A 17,469-nucleotide genomic window follows, 5' to 3' on the forward strand; every position below is an offset into this window, starting at 1 on the left:
TTTCCACTGCATGCTTCATGGCAGGGGATGTTTTGGATGGTGGGCACTAAGTTGATTTAACACTGAAGTCAAAATGCATCAAGATTCAAGTTTTATTAAAAATAAGGTACCAAAGATTCATTTTTTCTTGAACTACTACAAATATCAGTTGGAAGCTGCCTGGGCACAATTAAAACATTTGCCTCGAGCCTTTGGAACCCAAATGCAAAAGTATGAAGCTTCTTTATGAAAACTAAAAGTGCATCTGACAAAATAACAATGCTGTTAGCATTTTCCCAGCTCAGGGACATTTGAAAGGGAAGAAAAATGCAGAAGCTGAAGGGTAATTAAATTGTGGAAGTTCTTCCATTTTCAGTAAACAAATACATCTGTTAGCAAAGAATCTCCTGCTCCTCAACTACTGCATGGTAATAAATACAGCCTTTGTATAAGGTGCTGCAACTCCATTTGCAGTCTTAGAATCATGGAATCAGTCAGGGGTGGAAGACCACAAGGATCATCTAGCTCCAACCCCCTGCCATGCCCAGGGACACCCTACCCTAGAGCAGGCTGCACACAGCCTCAGCCTGGCCTGAAACACCTCCAGCCATGGGGCCTCAACCACCTCCCTGGGCAACCCATTCCAGCCTCTCAACACTTCCATGCTCAACAACTTCCTCCTCACCTCCACTCTGACTCTCCCCACCTCCAGCTTTGCTCCATTCCCCCCACTCCTGCCACTCCCTCACAGCTTCAAAAGTCCCTCCCCAGCTTTTTTGTAGCCCCCTTCAGATCCTGGAAGGCCACAAGAAGGTCCCCTGGGAGCCTCCTCTTCCCCAGCCCGCACAGCCCCAACTCTTTCAGTCTGTGCTCACAGCAGAGCTGCTGCAGCCTCTGAGCATCCTCCTGGCCCTGCTCTGGACACTCTCCAGCATGTCCACATCCTTCTTGTCATAGGGGCTCCAGAACTGGATGCAGTACTCCAGGTGGGGTCTCAGCAGAGCAGAGTAGAATGTTTACAAATTTAAATGTTTTAAAAATTGAAAGTGGTTTTTTTTTCCCTTAGTTGCCCTGATGAAAACTTTCAGTTTTAAATGAATGCAGAGAAATGTGTTAATGAGCCTGATCAGCATCCAGTTTATTCTACCAGTGCTGTGGTTTCACTGAGACTTCATCATGTGGATTTTATTAAGCTCACAGAATTCTCTTCCTTGCAATGAAAAAATGATGGCATCAAAATGCAGAGGGTGTTAGAAATCCCTTGGATCAACATCTTTCCTGTGGCTTTGCTCATTAACATTAGAACAAAAATAATCCTCACCTTGAACACAGAGAATAAGATTTGACTTAATAGCAACTCTAACTTTATTAACTTCAGCTTTATTAACTTTAACTTCATTAACTTTAACTTAATAACAGAGACTATAGTTTAACTTTCCAGACTGTGAATAACATTTAAGAAGGCAGAATCACAGAAACATTGAATACTAAGGGTTGGGAAGCACCTCAAAAGATCATCCAATCCAACCCTCCCTGCCAGAGCAGGATCACCTAGAGCAGGTCACACAGGAGTGTGTCCAGATGGGTTTTGAGTGTCTCCAGGGAAGGAGACTCCACAACCTCTCTGGGCAGTTTGTTCCAGGGCTCTGTCACCCTCACAGTGAAAAAGGTTTTTTGCTTAGGTTCATGTGGAACCTCCTCTGCTCCCTATGTCACTGGACAGCCCTGAGCAAAGCATGGCTCTGTCCTCCCGACATTGCCCTGCACATCTTTAGCAACAGGAACGAGGACAGCCCTCAGGCTCCTTTTCTCTGAGCTAAAGAGCCCCAGGTCCCTCAGCCTGTCCTCAGCAGGAACACGTTCTACTGCCTTCAGCATCTTTGTAGCTCTGCTCTTGACTCCTTCGAGCAGTTCTCTGAGGTTCTTCTTGATCTGAGTGGCCCACAACTGGACCCACTCACAGAATTAACCAGGTTGGAAAAGACCTCTGAGATCACTGAGTCCAGCCTATCACCTAACCCTTCTGATTTACTAAACCATGGCACCAATTGCCTCATCCAGCCTCATTTTAAACACCTCCAGGGGCAATGACTCAACCAGCTCCCCAGAGAGCTCGTTCCAATGCAAATCACTCTTGCTGTGAAGAATTTCCTCCTAACGTCCAGCCTAAACCTGCCCTGGCACAGCTTGAGGCTGTGTCCCCTTCTTCTGTTGCTGCTTGCCTGGCAGAAGAGACCAACCCCACCTGGCTGCAGCCTCCCTTCAGGTAGTTGTAAACAGCAATGAGCTCTGCCCTGAGCTTTCTCTTTTCCAAGCTGCACACCCCCAGCTCCCTCAGCCTCTCCTCACAGGGCTGTGCTCCAGGCCTCTCACCAGTTTTGTTGCTCTTCTCTGAACACATTCAAGCACCTCAACATCTTTCTTACATTGAGGAACCCAGAACTGGACACAACACTTAAGTTGTGGTCTAACCAGTGCTGAGCACAGGGGCAGAAGAACCTCCCTTGTCCTGCTGCCCACACTGCTCCTGAGCCAGCCCAGGATGCTTTGTGGCCACCTGGGCAAAATATTCCAGCTGCAGCCTCACCAGGACAAAGCAGAGTGTGAGGAGAACCTCTCTGACACACTTTTGCCACCTGAGGAATTTTAGGGCACATTCATCTTTCACAGAGTGTAAAGCAACCCTCCTGTGCTGTCTCAGTGATGTAGAGTTGCAATGTGCATTTCTCCAACTGCACCCTTCATGTCATTTGTAACCTGATGCCCTACGCTTTGTCTACAGGTTTTGCCATTGCTCACTTTATACCAATACTTGGTGTCTGAGCTTTGCAAGGATCCAGTTAGGTGCATTGAAGGAAGAATCTTCAAGGTAATGAAGCAAACTTTGTTCTTATCTCAACACAATGAGTTTTGAAGAAGGCTCCTTTTCTTTGTTAAATGATTTAATGCTTCTTTGTTAAATGATTTAATGCTTCTTTGTATGGCTCTTCTTTGTAAGGCTTTAAAGTTCAGCTATTGCTTAGTGTTTCTTAGCACAACAGATTGTAGGCTAGAAGTAATTTTTAACTGCAGTTATTAGTTATGTTCTGAGCTTTAGTGGGAGGTGCAGTCATTTGTACAGTGTTATGGTTAATGTCTTACAGAGACAGTTAAGTGCTTCCTTCACTTCTTTCTACTCTCCTTTTATCAAACATTTCCCTTTAAAGATGTGATCATTGAGTGCTGTGTCCAGTTCTGGGCTCCTCAGATCTGTTGAGATACTGGAAAGTGTCCAGAGAATGGTGACAAAGCTGGTGAGGGGCCTGGAGCACAGCCCTGTGAGGAGAGGCTGAGGCAATGGGGGTGTGCAGCCTGCAGAAGAGGAAGCTTAGGGCAGAGCTCACTACTGTCTGCAGCTCCCTGCAGGGAGGCTGTAGCCAGGTGGGGTTGGGCTTTTCTCCCAGACACCCAGCAACAGACCAAGGGGACACAGCCTCAAGTTGTACAAGGGGAGATGTAGGCTGGATGTTAGGAGGAAGTTGTTGACAGAGTGATTGGCATTGGAATGGGCTGCCCAGGGAGGTGGTGGAGTCGCCATCCCTGGAGGTGTTGAAGCCAAGCCTGGCTGGGGCACTTAGTGCCATGGTCTGGTTCATTGGCCAGGGCTGGGTGCTAGGTTGGGCTGGCTGAGCTTGGAGCTCTCTTCCAACCTGGTTGATTATTCTATGATTCTTTGATAAGAGATTGATCCTGAACTGACTCTCAAAGCTCTACCCAGATGAATTTGGTTATTTTCCTTTGTATGTATTTTTTGTTTTTGGGGTTTGAAAGTCAAAGACTCTTCTTAGAGATTTCACTTATTTGCTATAAAATGTAACAAATTTCTTTGCATTGAAGAACCTTCTCTGTTATGAACTGTTCCAGCAGCCAAATCTACTTGAAAATTACCTTTGAATTAAAAAAAATAGAAGAAGGTAATAATTGGAAATGATTTAAATCAAAGGCTCTGTTATTTTTTCCCCCCACAGATTAAAGTACTTACAGATATAGGATTTTTCACAGAGGCCTTTCATGAACTGTCTTTGCTTAACTGTGGAGAGAAAATTCCATGGAAAATCCCTGCAGGATACAGAAAAACTGAAGCAATAAAGGTAAAGAGGAGTGAAATGCAACATCAAGCTCTAACACTCCATTCTCCTTATGCTCCCTGCCTGCAAGTTTTTACCCATTCCTAAGCCAACTCTGAAATGCTTTTTGCTAGGCAGGTCAAACAGTGGACATGTCACAGTATCACAGTATCATCAGGGTTGGAAGAGACCTCATGACCTTAATTTCTCTCACTGAACAGCAGGAAGAAAAATGTCTGCTTTTATAGTGCCTAATGCAAATTACTGTTGTAAAAACCTGTGGTTTCATGTGTACCCATCAAAAATGTGCCCAGAGTTCCTGCCCCAGTAGTGGCAGAACTCCCACTGCCACAGCCAGGAGCACTGGCTGGACAGAAGGGCTCAGAGAGTGGTGTGAGTGGTGTCAGTGGAGTTAAAGCCAGTTGGTGCTTGGGCACTAGAGGTGTTCCTCAGGGATCTGTGTTTGGACCACTTCTTTTTAACATCTTTATTGTTGACCTTGATTCAGGCATAGAGAGTGTCAGCAGTAAGTTTGGAGATGACACCAAGTTAGGTGGCAGTGTTGATCTGAATGAGGGTAGAGAGGCTCTTCAGAAGGATTTAGAGGCTCTATAGAGGGACTTGGATAGGCTTAGACCAATGGGCCAACATGAATGGGATGAATTTCAACAAGGCCAAATGCCAGGTCCTGCACTTGGGTCACAACAACCTCAAGCAACACTGCAGGCTTGGGGCAGTGTGGCTGGAGAGCTGCTTGGCAGTGTGCCCAGGCAGCCCAGAAGGCAAATGCCATGCTGGCTTGTATTGAAAATGCTTTGGCCAGCAGGAGCAGGGAGGTGATTGTCCCCTTGGACTCAACTCTGGTAAGGCCACACCTCAGGCTGGGTGCTAGGTTGGGCTGGATGAACTTGGAGGTCTCTTCCAACCTGGTTGATTCTAGGAAAAAAAGAGAATAAGAACAGCAAAGGCTGAGCTTCCTTGGAATATTTTACCTACTGTTGTGGGGCACTCCAAATCCCTTCTTTCTCCTGCCTCCATCTCCAGAGGTTTGAATGGGGGAAGAAGGAAGCCAAAGCTTTGCTACTTGTGGCACCTCCTTCGGTGCAATTTCTGTGTACCTTCTGGGGCTGATTCAAGGACTCTGTGTGACAGAGCACTGGAACCAGCTGCCCAGGGAGGTTGTGGAGTCTCCCTCTCATAGAAATCATAGAGCAACCAGGTTGGAAAAGACCTCCAAGCACATCCAGTCCAACCTAGCACCCAGCCCTGTCCATTCAACTAGACCATGGCACTAAGTGCCTGGTGATATGCAAGGTCAGTCTGGATGCATTCCAGTGTGGTCTGCTCTGGTAGGGGCTGAATCAGATGACCTTTTGAGGTCACTTCCAGCCCCTGACATTCTATGACTCTATGAAAGGTAATATACAGCTCTTAAAATCTGGAAGAAAGATTTTTGTTGGCTTATGCCTTTTCCCCTCCTTGCTTCAAGTCAAAGCAATCCTAGTGAATGGCATGGGAGGTGCAGGCACAGGTTTAGGTCTCAGGTTGTGGCTCAGAGATGTGAAGCCAAATAATTGCTGATATTTTCAGGCTTCTCAAATCCAGTGAGAAATGCATTACACTTCCCCACTGCTCTGTTAAGGCACTTATGTTATATTCATATTGTAACCCTTATCTTTTTGGTTTGTCCATTTTACAGGCCTCCCAGAAATTTGACTCCTCAGCATCTCTCCTGACTGCTACAAATTTACAGGTAAAAAAAGAGAGAAAAGTTCTGTGCTAGACTTAAATATTTATTCCTCTGACATCAGTAGGAGATGACTTGGCTCAAATAATAGACTTGTTCTTAGTAAAGACCAATAAAGAGTAAACGTTTTTTTGTCAACACTTAACCACTTCATGAACTTTAAATTTGATGGTTGGCTTCTCAAGGGAGGGGTAAGGATCATTATCATCATTTTTCTGATGGGAGACCTAACATCTGCAAATCTGTGACTTGCCTGTGTTGTGAAGGGGTAATTAATTAATGCAGGGTGATAGTTTCCAAAGTTACTATGGTTTGTTAATTTGGATATTCAGGACTTTTGCCACCCTTGACCACTAATTTTCACAGAATCATAGAATCAAACAGGTGGGAAGAGAGCTCCAAGCTCAGCCAGCCCAACCTAGCACCCAGCCCTAGCCAGTCAACCAGACCATGGCACTAAGTGCCCCAGCCAGGCTTGGCTTCAACACCTCCAGGGATGGCGACTCCACCACCTCCCTGGGCAGCCCATTCCAATGCCAATCACTCTCTGCCAACAACCTCCTCCTAACATCCAGCCTACATCTCCCCTTGTACAACTTGAGGCTGTGTCCCCTTGGTCTGTTGCTGTTTGCCTGGCAGCAGAGCCCAACCCCACCTGGCTACAGCCTCCCTTCAGGGAGCTGCAGACAGCAATGAGCTCTGCCCTGAGCCTCCTCTTCTGCAGGCTGCACACCCCCATTGCCTCAGCCTCTCCTCACAGGGCTGTGCTCCAGGCCCCTCCCCAGCTGTGATGATTTGCCTCATCACAGAGCCAGCTGGGGTGGAAAAGGAACTGCACCATAAAAAGGAATTGATAAAGGAACCACTTTTCCCCTCAACTTTTCTTGCTTTTGTTTGCAGTAAGCTTCTGTGTCTCCTACAAGTCAATATTAGAAGACAGAAATGAGCTGCCTGTCTTGACAGCTTTTGCTCTGACTGGTTTCATATATGGTTTTAAGTTGTCCTTTATCTCAAGCTTTTGATTTGAACACTTCACAGTCTGCACAGAGGTCTTATTGGTCTCCTTATGCTTCTGCAAAGCTGTGTAGATGCTCAACTTCTACATTTATTAATCTAAAGTGAGAATATTAAACTCCAGATAAAACAAGGATGCCTTAATAAACAACAGAAAAGATTCTATGAAATATGTTAGAGTGATTTGATACAAGTATCTTTTTCCCAGTTAGGGTGAATTTCAACAACAGATTTTTCTCTAAGGTGACATTCCAGAGCTACAGATTTGTAGAATCATAGAATGGTTTAGGTTGGAAGGGACCTCAAAGACCATAAAATCAGAGAGTCAACCAGGTTGGAAGGGACCTCAAAGATTATAGAATCAACCAGGTTGGAAGTGACCTCAAAAATCACAGAACCAATCCAGGTTGGAAGGGACCTCAAAGATCATAGAATCAACCAGGATGGAAGGGACCTCAAAGGTCATAGAATCAACCAGGATGGAAGCAACCTCAAAAATCATAGAATCAATCCAGGTTGGAAGGGACCTCAAAGATTATAGAATCAACCAGGTTGGAAGTGACCTCAAAGATCAGAGAATCAATCCAGGTTGGAAGTGACCTCAAAGATGCTAGAATCAACCAGGATGGAAAGGACCTCAAAAATCATAGAATCAATCCAGGTTGGAAGGGACCTCAAAGGTCAGAGAATCAGAGAGTCAACCTGGTAGGAAGGGACCTCAAAGGTCACAGAATCAGAGAGTCAGCCTGTTTGGAAGGGACCTAAAAGATCATAGAATCAACCAGGATGGAAGGGACCCCAAAGATTATAGAATCATGGAATTGAGTAGGTTGGAAGAGACCTTCAAGATCAGGCAGTCCAACCTAGCACCCAGCCCTATCCAATCAACTAGACCATGGCACCAAGTGCCTCATCCAGTCTTGTCTTGAACACCTCTAGGAGCAATGACCCCACCACCTCCCATTCCAACCCCCTGCCATAGGCAGGGACAATTCACCTACATATTTTTGTGACCAGCTCAAAGATTGCTATGGCCAATGCAGAACACCACAACTCCCACAGGGTAACACAAAGACAGAACTTTGTAGATGAACCTTTACTTGAAAATTGATGACTGAAGCTGTAGTAAGTTCTGCTAAGGGATGAATAAAGTCTGGGGAAGAGCAACTCATCCATGATTACTGAGAGCATGTTACTACTATTACTCATGTTAATTGTTCTAAGCATTATTATTAGTGGAAGCTGAATATGCCATGGAAAGAAAAATGTAAAGAAGATGTCATTCCAGCTAGCCCTGACTGTTAACTTTCTTGTAGGTGCTGGAAGATGTATTTAATGGGAGCCTGTCTTCAACAGTGCTGCCACTGTGCAGCCAACAAATGCTCAATAAATTAACCTTAGCCAAAATGCATTTCATTGTTTGCCTTGCTGCCACAATAAATGAGGCACCTGAGAAGGTGGAAAAACACATCTATTCTGCTGGTAACAACAGCTTGAAGGAGCCAAGCAGAATTACAGCAGCAAAAGTCAAAGGTAATTGTGTAAGGGTGGTGGGAAAGGGCATTTATTCTGCTGCTTTTTAGGAGGATAGCTTATTTTTGACTGCATGTGCATTATCATGTCATAAACAAGTCATAGTAGGAGCAAGGTGCATATTAAATGTTGCTGGAAAGATCTCATTACTGAAATAATTAGCATTAAGTTATTTGCCAGGGTTTTCTTACCTCTGATTTTATTACAGCTGTATCACAGTATCATCAGGGTTGGAAGAGACCTCACAGATCATCAAGTCCAACCCTTTACCACAGAGCTCAAGGCTAGACCATGGCACCAAGTGCCACGTCCTCAGTTCTTTGATATTGCAAATCCCAATCACAGACTGGTTTGGGTTAGAAAGGACCTTAAAGATCATTGAATTACAACACCCTGCCATGGGCAGGGAGAACTGTTCCTAGACCTGGTTGCTCAATCATAAATATGGGGGGGGTGGGGGGGGGTGGGAAGAGGAGCCTGTTCTCCAAATTGCTGAGAATGCTTTGGTTCTGTAACTGTTATCACAGAAACAGAATTGTTGAGGTTGGAAAAGACCCTTAAGATCATAGAGGTTAACAGTTGGACTCTGAAATTACAGCTGAAGTGTATTTGACACACAAAGATCATAGAATCACAGAATCATAGAATCAAGCAGGTTGGAAGAGACCTCCAAGATCCTCCAGTCCAACCTAGCACCCACCCCTGTCCAGTCAACCAGCATCATCCAGTTCAAAGCTCCCTGCCCATCTCCCACTAAAGCTGTTGCTCAAGGCCTTGTTCAAACTGGCCTTGAACACCTCCAGAGAGGGCAACCTGTTCCAGTGTCTCACCACCCTCCCTGCAAAGAATTTCTTGCTGATCTCCAGTCTGAAAGTACTGCTTTAAGCAGCAATGTGTTCATAGAAGCACATCTCAGAGTGATTAGAATGCTCCCATCATCAGGAGAGACACCATGGAAGTACTCTCCTGGAGATGATAGAATCATAGAATGGTTTAGGTTGGAAGGGACCACCAAGATCACCCAGCTCCAACCCCCTGCCATAGATGAGGAGGGTGGGCAGAGATTTCTCTGTCTAATCTCTATTCTTACCTCTAATTTCATTACAGCTATAGTCCTCAATTGCAATATTGCAAATTCCAATCATAGATATAGAGGGGGGAAAAGAGGAGCCTGTTCTCCAAATTGCTGAGAATGCTTTGGTTCTGTAACTGTTATCACAGAAACAGAATTGTTGAGGTTGGAAAAGACCCTTAAGATCATAGAGGCTAACAGTTGGACTCTGAAATTACAGCTGAAGTGTATTTGACAGGTGATGCTGCTAAGCATTTGGGACAACAGGAGCAAAGAGGCACAACCTTGCAGCTTGTTGACTGTAAAGTTGAACTGAACATGGCCATGCTGAAGGTAATGTTCACTTTGAAGAAAAGAAAAGGCTTAAGACACAGAAGTGTGTCCCCCAAACACTGCTGATGCTTTGAGTCTGACAGAAATCCCATGGGAGCATGGCATGAGTGAGGTGGGGAGGGTGGGTAGAGATTTCTCTGTCTAATCTGATTGGGATCTTACTATGCACAAAGTGTTGGTGGTTTGGTGTTGTTCTTCCAAGGGTCTTTGTGGGAAATATTGTGACAATCAGACCTTGGTATGACTGCTACAGAAACATAGAATGGTTTAGGTCGGAAGGGACCTCAAAGCTCAGCCAGTTCCAACCTCCCCTGACATTATGTAATGGTAGGAGGAAGAGGAATAGGTTTAAACTGGCAGGGTAGAGATTCAAACTAGATGTTAGGAAGAAGTTGTTTGCAATAAGGGTGGTGAGACACTGACACAGGTTGCCCAGGGAGGTTGTGGATGCTCCCTCCCTGGAGGTATTCACAGCCAGGTTGGATGAGGCCTTGAGCAGCCTGTTCTAGTGGGAGCTGTCCCTGCCTATGATGGGGGGTTGGAGCTGGCTGAGCTTTGAGGTCCCTTCCAACCTAAACCATTGCATCATTCTATGATTCTCCATCACCTTGCCAAAGATTGGAGGAAGCCTGACCCACCTGTAGTTCCCTGAGTCCTCCTTCTTGTCTTTACTGATAATAGGAGTGACATTTGCTTTCCTTGAGTCCCTGGGCACCTCTCCCAGTTGTCATCAAAGATGATAGAGGGTGGCCAATGATGCAATGCTCTGTTCTTCTCTAGGGGATTGTATTGACAGAAGCTGAAGAAATTCTCAGCCATCTTGTGCAGAGCTTACAGGACAAATACAATGGGAAGACATCTCAGTGTTCTGCTGAAGATTTAGAGGCTCTTGTTGAGGCCAAACTTCAGCTTGCTGCTATTTCTCAGCAAAGACATCAAGCAGCTCTCAGGTAAGTTAACATTATGAACAACCTTAGGTTGCACAGCCTTGACTAGAGAAGATTAAGAAAGGGGAAAATCCAGCACTTTCTTTCTTGGAATCCTTTACATTTCCATTAATATCCTAAATCCTGGCAACCAGCCTTAGCAACCTCACTAATATATCTACAGATGTTGCATTGGCATTTAAATTTGTGCCTTTGCTTTATTTTATAGTTTGTAAAGATAATCAGTTCTGTCCCTCTGATTTCTCTAGGTGGTGGTTTTAGGGTACAAACAAAATGCTCACTAAAATATTCCAGCTAGGCTCAAACTAGCACAAGTATGAAACACTCTGTGTATAAACCTGGTTTAGCATGATACTAGGCTTGGTACAACCTGTAGTAGTAGAGCTCTGACCCAAATTTTCTCACTTTGCTAAACTGGTTCCAGTCTGCAAGTCATTTTGGTTGCAACTGGTTGCAAGATAATGTTCAGAGGGTGGTGATCAGAGGTGCCAGGTCCAGCTGGAGAGCTGTGACCAGTGGTGTCCTCCAGGGATCAGTGCTGGGGCCAATCCTGTTCAACATCTTCATCAGTGACATTGATGAGGGCACAGAGTGTCTGCTCAGCAAGTTTGCTGATGAAACCAAGCTGGGAGGCTTGGCTGAGACAGCTGCAGGCCGTGCTGCCATCCAGAGAGACCTGGGCAGGCTGAGAGCTGGGCACAGAGACCTGCACAGGCTGAGAGCTGGGCACAGAGGGACCAGATGAAGTTAAACAAGGACAAGTGCAGAGTCCTGCATCTGGGGAGGGATAATAAACTGCACCAGTCCAGGCTGGGAGGTGATCTGCTGGAGAACAGCCCTGTGGAGAGGGAGCTGGGGGTGCTGGTGGCTAACAAGTTCCCCATGGCACAGCAATGTGCCCTGCTGGCCAAGAAGGCCAATGGGAGCCTGGGGTGTATTAGGAGGAGTGTGGCCAGCAGATCAAGGGAGGTTCTCCTCCCCCTCTACTCTGCCCTGCTGAGACCTCATCTTGAATACTGTGTTCAGTTTTGGGCTCCCCAGTTGCAGAGGAACAGGGATCTGCTGGAGAAGGTCCAAGGGAGGGCTATGAGGATGCTGAGGGGACTGGAGGGCATGGCTGATGAGGAGAGGCTGAGGGACCTGAGGCTGCTTAGTCTGGAGAAGAGAAGACTGAGAGGACATTTGATCAATGTTGATAAGTATCTGAGGGTTCCCAGGAGTGGGGGACAGGCTCTGCTCACTGCTGCCTGGGGTAGGACAAGGAGCAATGGGTGTAAGCTGCAGCAAAAGAGCTTCTGCCTCAACACAAGGGGGAACTTCTTTACTGGAAGGGTCCCAGAGCACTGACACAGGCTGCCTAGAGAGGTCATGGAGTCTCCTTCTGTGGAGACTTTGAAGGCCTGTCTGGATGTGTTCCTCTGTGTTAGATAGTACTGTCCTGCTCTGACAGGGGGCTGGACTCTATGATCTCCTTGGGTCCCTTCCAACCCCTAACATCCTGTGAGCTGTGATTTTCCGTGCCAGGGCCCTTCTTTTTGACATGCAGTTATATCCTAAAGTGTAGTTTCTGTCTTGCCTTCCAACTTGCCTTAGCCTCCAGAAACTTTTTTAGGCTATCAAGGGCTCCAATGGCTGTGAAGCATTTTATGAATCCTGTTTTTTTTTTGGGGGGGTCTCTCACATTTTTGATAGCTGTTTAATGAGCCTCATATATTTACAAGGTCTTGTAATGCCAGGATGAGGGGCAATGGGTTTAAACTTAAAGAGGAGAGATTCAAGCTAGGTGTTAACAAAGGTGAGGGTGGTGAGGCAGTGGAAGAGGTTGCTCAGGGAGGTTATGGCTGCTCCCTCCCTGGAGGTGTTCAAGGCTTTGAGAGACCTGTTGTGCTGGGAGTGTCCCTGCCTATGGCAGGGGGTTGGAACTGGATGAGCTTTGAGGTCCTTTCCAACCTAATCCATTCTGTGATACATTGATAGTGGTCAGATAGCGGGGGGGGGGGGGGGGGGGAAACAAAACCCAACCCACAGAACACCACCAAACAAAGCAAAACTTTGGGGGGTTTTAAACCTATTTTACCATTTTCTTGCACTGCCCTCCATGGAAAGCACTGGTAGATCTGCCTCAGATACAAATGAAACATCCCTTCAGACAGCTGAATGTTTGCTGCCTGCCAGCCTAGGAATCAAACTTTGCATGATATTACAGAAATTCATCATCTTTTTTTCCTCTCCCTTTCCTCCTCCTTTGGCAAAATGACTTAGTGGTGGAATTGTTATAGTCAGCTGTGCTCTCCTATTTTGATCATCTTGTCACTGCCCCGTTCAGCCCATAAAGGGATGTGTATTTTGTCAAGGCAGATAGATAGACACATCACTCTTGCTGACAGCACAAGAGGCTCACAAAAATTTCATCAAGGCAAGCTTCTGCCTCACAGCTTCTGCCTCCAAAAAAGGAAAAAATAAGACCCCTCAGAAGAAGTTTCTGGTTAGGACTAATTCCACTGGAACAGAGGGCTGCAGCAGCTCTGCTATGAGGATAGGCAACCAGCAACAGAACAAGGGGTCACAGTCTCAACTTGTGCCAGGAGAGGTCTAGGCTGGATGTTAGGAGGAAGTTGTTGGCAGAGAGTGATTGGCATTGGAATGGGCTGCCCAGGGAGGTGGTGGAGTCACTGTCCCTGGAGGTGTTCAAGCAAAGCCTGGCTGGGGCACTAAGATGCCTCTCAATTCAAGAGAGTTGTTGAGCTAGCAGTACGTGTCCAGAAGAGGGTGACAGAGCTGGTGAGGGGCCTGGAGCACAGCCCTGTGAGGAGAGGCTGAGGGAGCTGGGGGTGTGCAGCCTGCAGCAGAGGAGGCTCAGGGCAGAGCTCATTGCTGCCTGCAACTACCTGAAGGGAGGCTGTAGCCAGGTGGGGTTGGGCTCTGCTGCCAGGCAAGCAGCAACAAAACGAGGGGACACAGCCTCAAACTGCAGCAGCAGGGCAGGTTCAGGCTGGATGTTAGGAAGAAGTTCTTCACAGCAAAAGTGATTACAGGATCACAGGATATTAGGGGTTGGAAGAGACCAGCAACAGAACAAGGGGACACAGTCTCAAGTTGTGCCAGAGGAGGTGCTCAAGCAAAGCCTGGCTGAGGCACTCAGTGCCATGGTCTGGTTGATTGGCCAGGGCTGGGTGCTAGGTTGGACTGGATGATCTTGGAGGTCTCTTCCAACCTGGTTGATTCTGTGATTCTTGATGCACCCCAGGATGCCATTTGCTCTCTTGGTCACATTGGTAGTTCTCAAAGTAGTTTGAGCAGCAAGTTCTTGTGGCAACAAATCCTGTTGTGCAAACGGTCTGACTGTGCTGGTTTTGCAAGTGTCCTTGTAGCGTGGTAATGCTTGTGTTCAGCCAGTCTGCTCTTAGAGATGTACAGGTTTATAGGTGTCAGTAAAGCTGAACAGCCTGGCTGAAAGCTCTAAAAGGCAGCACAAAAAGGGAAAACACAGCTAGGTACTGCTTTATTTTAAGAAAGTTGACAATATTTTGCTATCCCAACTGGCAATATTTTGAAATGCCAGTTCAATCCTACACCAGTCCTAGCAGTGTCTGGAGTGGTTTAGATCATAGAACCAACCAGGTTGGAAGTGACCTCCAAGATCATCCAGTCCAACCTAGCACCCAGCCCTGACCAGTCATCCAGACCATGGCACTAAGTGCCCCAGCCAGGATTGGCTTCAACACCTCCAGGGACTGGGACTCCACCACCTCCCTGGGCAGCCCATTCCAATGCCAATCACTCTCTCTGCCAACAGCTTCCTCCTAACATCCAGCCTAGACCTCCCCTGGCACTGCTTGAGGCTGTGTCCCCTTGTTCTGCTGCTGCTTGCCTGGCAGAAGAGCCCAACCCCACCTGGCTACAGCCTCCCTTCAGGTAGTTGTAGACAGCGATGAGGTCACCCCTGAGCCTCCACTTCTCCAGGCCAGCTGTTGTTTGGAATGAACTTGTTGTGATAGGATGAAAGGAAATAGATTGAAGCTTGAGGAAGGCAGATTTAGAGAGAAGATTAGGGAGAAATTCTTTCTAGGAGGGTGGTGAGACACTGGAACAGGTTGCCCAGGGAGGCTGTGGATGCTTCCTTGCTGGACATGTTCAAGGATGGGTTGGATGACGCCTTGGGCAACCTGTTCTAGTGGGAGGTGTCCCTGCCTATGGCAGAGGTGTTGAAACTGGAGGAACTTTGAAGTCCCTTCCAACCTAAACCATTCTATGATTCTTAGCAGATGACTACAAATTAGGCATCTTTATGGTCCCTTCCAACCCAAACCATTCATGAACCTATGACAGCTCCAGTGAAGGATTCATGATTGGGAGTGTGGGGGGGAAGTAGATGCAGCATCAGATGATTGCTTAGAGATGAAGTTCTGCCATGATGGCACCTGGCTCAGTTTGCAGTTGAGGATGTTTGTGATGATCCTCTGAGTATTGGTCCTTGTGGCTTTAGCAGAAGGGTTAACATCTAGCCTGGAAAGGCTTTAAAGAGAGAGATCTTTAAGGAGAAAGTTGTTTCCTTACCTCTAGCTTTGGATGAGACACAGAACTCTGCTGTTATATTCTGTCATTTTCAGTGTTTTTGCACCTTCTGGTTTCTAAAAGCCCATCCCTGAAGACAAATATGTATGGCTGAAACTCATAGTGAAGTTGTGCTCTGATTGCTCCAAAGCAATATGATATCTCTTGGCTTATCCATTATTATCAGGTCATGTCTCTAATTGGCAGAACTTCTCCTCTCACTGCTATCCCATGACTTCAGGCTGCATTGCCTACAGTCTGAGTGCAACATTTTGATCAGGAATGAGGTCTCCATTCTAACACAGGCACAAAGAGGCAAATAGAATTAGTGAAGGGTTTTTTTAATGTGCTTCTTTATCACAGTGTGGCTTTGGCTTTCTCTGCAATTCGACTTCTCCAAGAAGCAAACATTTTGAGGAGGGGAATGGCACCTCCTCGAGAGAGAAGGAAGGGAGTGGAGCGCTTGGTACGTGTGGATGTGCCTTTGGTCTCTGTGTGGGTGGGTGTTCCTCTGGGATGTAGGTGGATGTTCCTTTGGTAGAATCATCCAGATTAGAAGAGACCTCCAAGCTCACCCAGTCCAACCTAGCACCCAGCCCTGGCCAGTCAACCAGACCATGGCACTAAGTGCCCCAGCCAGGCTTGGCTTCAACACCTCCAGGGACAGTGACTCCACCACCTCCCTGGGCAGCCCATTCTGCCCTGAGCCTCCTCTTCTGCAGGCTGCACACCCCCAGCTCCCTCAGCCTCTCCTCACAGGGCTGTGCTCCAGGCCCCTCCCCAGCCTTGCTGCCCTTCCAGCACCTCAACATCTCTCTGCAATGGAGGAGCCCAGAACTGGACACAGCACTGCAGGGGTGGCCTGAGCAGTGCTGAGCACAGGGGCACAAGAACCTCCCTTGTCCTGCTGCCCACACTGCTCCTGAGCCAGCCCAGGATGCCATTGGCTCTGCTGCCCACCTGGGCACTGCTGCCTCCTCTGCAGCTCCTCTCTGCCAGCACCCCCAGCTCCCTCTCTGCCTGGCTGCTCTCAGCCATTCTGGCCCCAGCACTCTTTCCTCATCTCAAACCTAAGCCTCCCCTGGTACAGTTTCAGGCCATTTCCTCTCATTTTATCACCCCAGAACAGGGAGAAGAGCCCAACCTCCCCCCTCATTAGTTTGATTTCGTTTCAGCTTGACGCTGCCCTGTTGCTTTGTTTGTAGTGAAGTAGTTGATTCATGAAGTAACATTTCTCTTGCTTTTGGAACTGCTGAGGACTCCTTTGCTGAAGCTGCTGGACTGCCTCACTGTGGAACAGCAAGAGACAGGATCAATGCACGGCTGTGGCTGAGGTGCCGAGCGACGTTAGTGGCTGCGCTGCTGACACAAGCAGCTGGTGCTGCTTCTGTGGAAGGTATTGCCCTTTTTCTGGTCTGTCCTTTGGGATTATAATGTGCAGGTGAGCCTATCCAGGCACAGTTCTTCTTCATAAATCAAAAATACTAATTAATTCTGGGGCTGTGTTACCACTGAGCAGCTCTTTGTATTAAGTTCATCCAGCGCGACAAGGGGAATGTATTTCTGACTGCAGGCTCTCCCTGGAGGGTGTAAACACAAAGCATTATATTCATTGTCATGGAATGGTCATTGTCTTCTGCTGGGTTGTGTATGGAAAGGTTTTAGATGCTCTAGTGTTTTTAAAAAACACTGCTGCTCAGAGAATCAGGCAGGGTAGGAAGGGACCACAAGGAGTAGCCAGTTCCAACCCCCCTGCCATGCCCAGGGACACCCTACCCTAGAGCAGGCTGCACACAGCCTCAGCCAGCCTGGCCTTAAACACCTCCAGCCATGGGGCCTCAACCACCTCCCTGGGCAACCCATTCCAGCCTCTCACCACTCTCCTGCTCAACAACTTCCTCCCCACCTCCAGCTTTGCTCCACTGCCCCTGTCACTCCCTGACAGCCTAAAAAATCCTTCCCCAGCTGTTTTGCAGCTCCCTTCAGATCCTGGAAGGCCACAAGGAGGTCACCTGGGTCCTCTGCTCCAGCCTGCACAGCCCCAACTCTTTCAGGCTGTCCTCATAGCAGAGGTGACTCAGCCCTCTGAGCATCCTTGTGGCTCTTCTCTGGACACACTCCAGCATCTCCACATCCTTCTTGTAAAGGGGACTCCAGAACTGGATGACATGTAGTTATAGTTTT

The 17,469-nt window shown here is 47.3% G+C and overlaps 1 protein-coding gene across 1 annotated transcript in view; it reads left to right on the plus strand.

Annotated features, from left to right (window-relative positions):
• Positions 1 to 17,469, plus strand: part of CFAP54 (cilia and flagella associated protein 54) — a 110,434-nt gene that overhangs the window by 85,920 nt on the left and 7,045 nt on the right. The window contains 8 exon segments of the mRNA XM_064154959.1: positions 2,762 to 2,848; positions 3,987 to 4,109; positions 5,785 to 5,838; positions 8,163 to 8,379; positions 9,690 to 9,784; positions 10,565 to 10,734; positions 15,649 to 15,751; positions 16,543 to 16,681. Of these exon segments, the coding sequence (XP_064011029.1) occupies positions 2,762 to 2,848; positions 3,987 to 4,109; positions 5,785 to 5,838; positions 8,163 to 8,379; positions 9,690 to 9,784; positions 10,565 to 10,734; positions 15,649 to 15,751; positions 16,543 to 16,681 (988 nt within the window).

This window comes from Pogoniulus pusillus, chromosome 15, assembly GCF_015220805.1.
Source record: "Pogoniulus pusillus isolate bPogPus1 chromosome 15, bPogPus1.pri, whole genome shotgun sequence".
In the NCBI taxonomy this organism is placed as follows: domain Eukaryota; kingdom Metazoa; phylum Chordata; class Aves; order Piciformes; family Lybiidae; genus Pogoniulus; species Pogoniulus pusillus.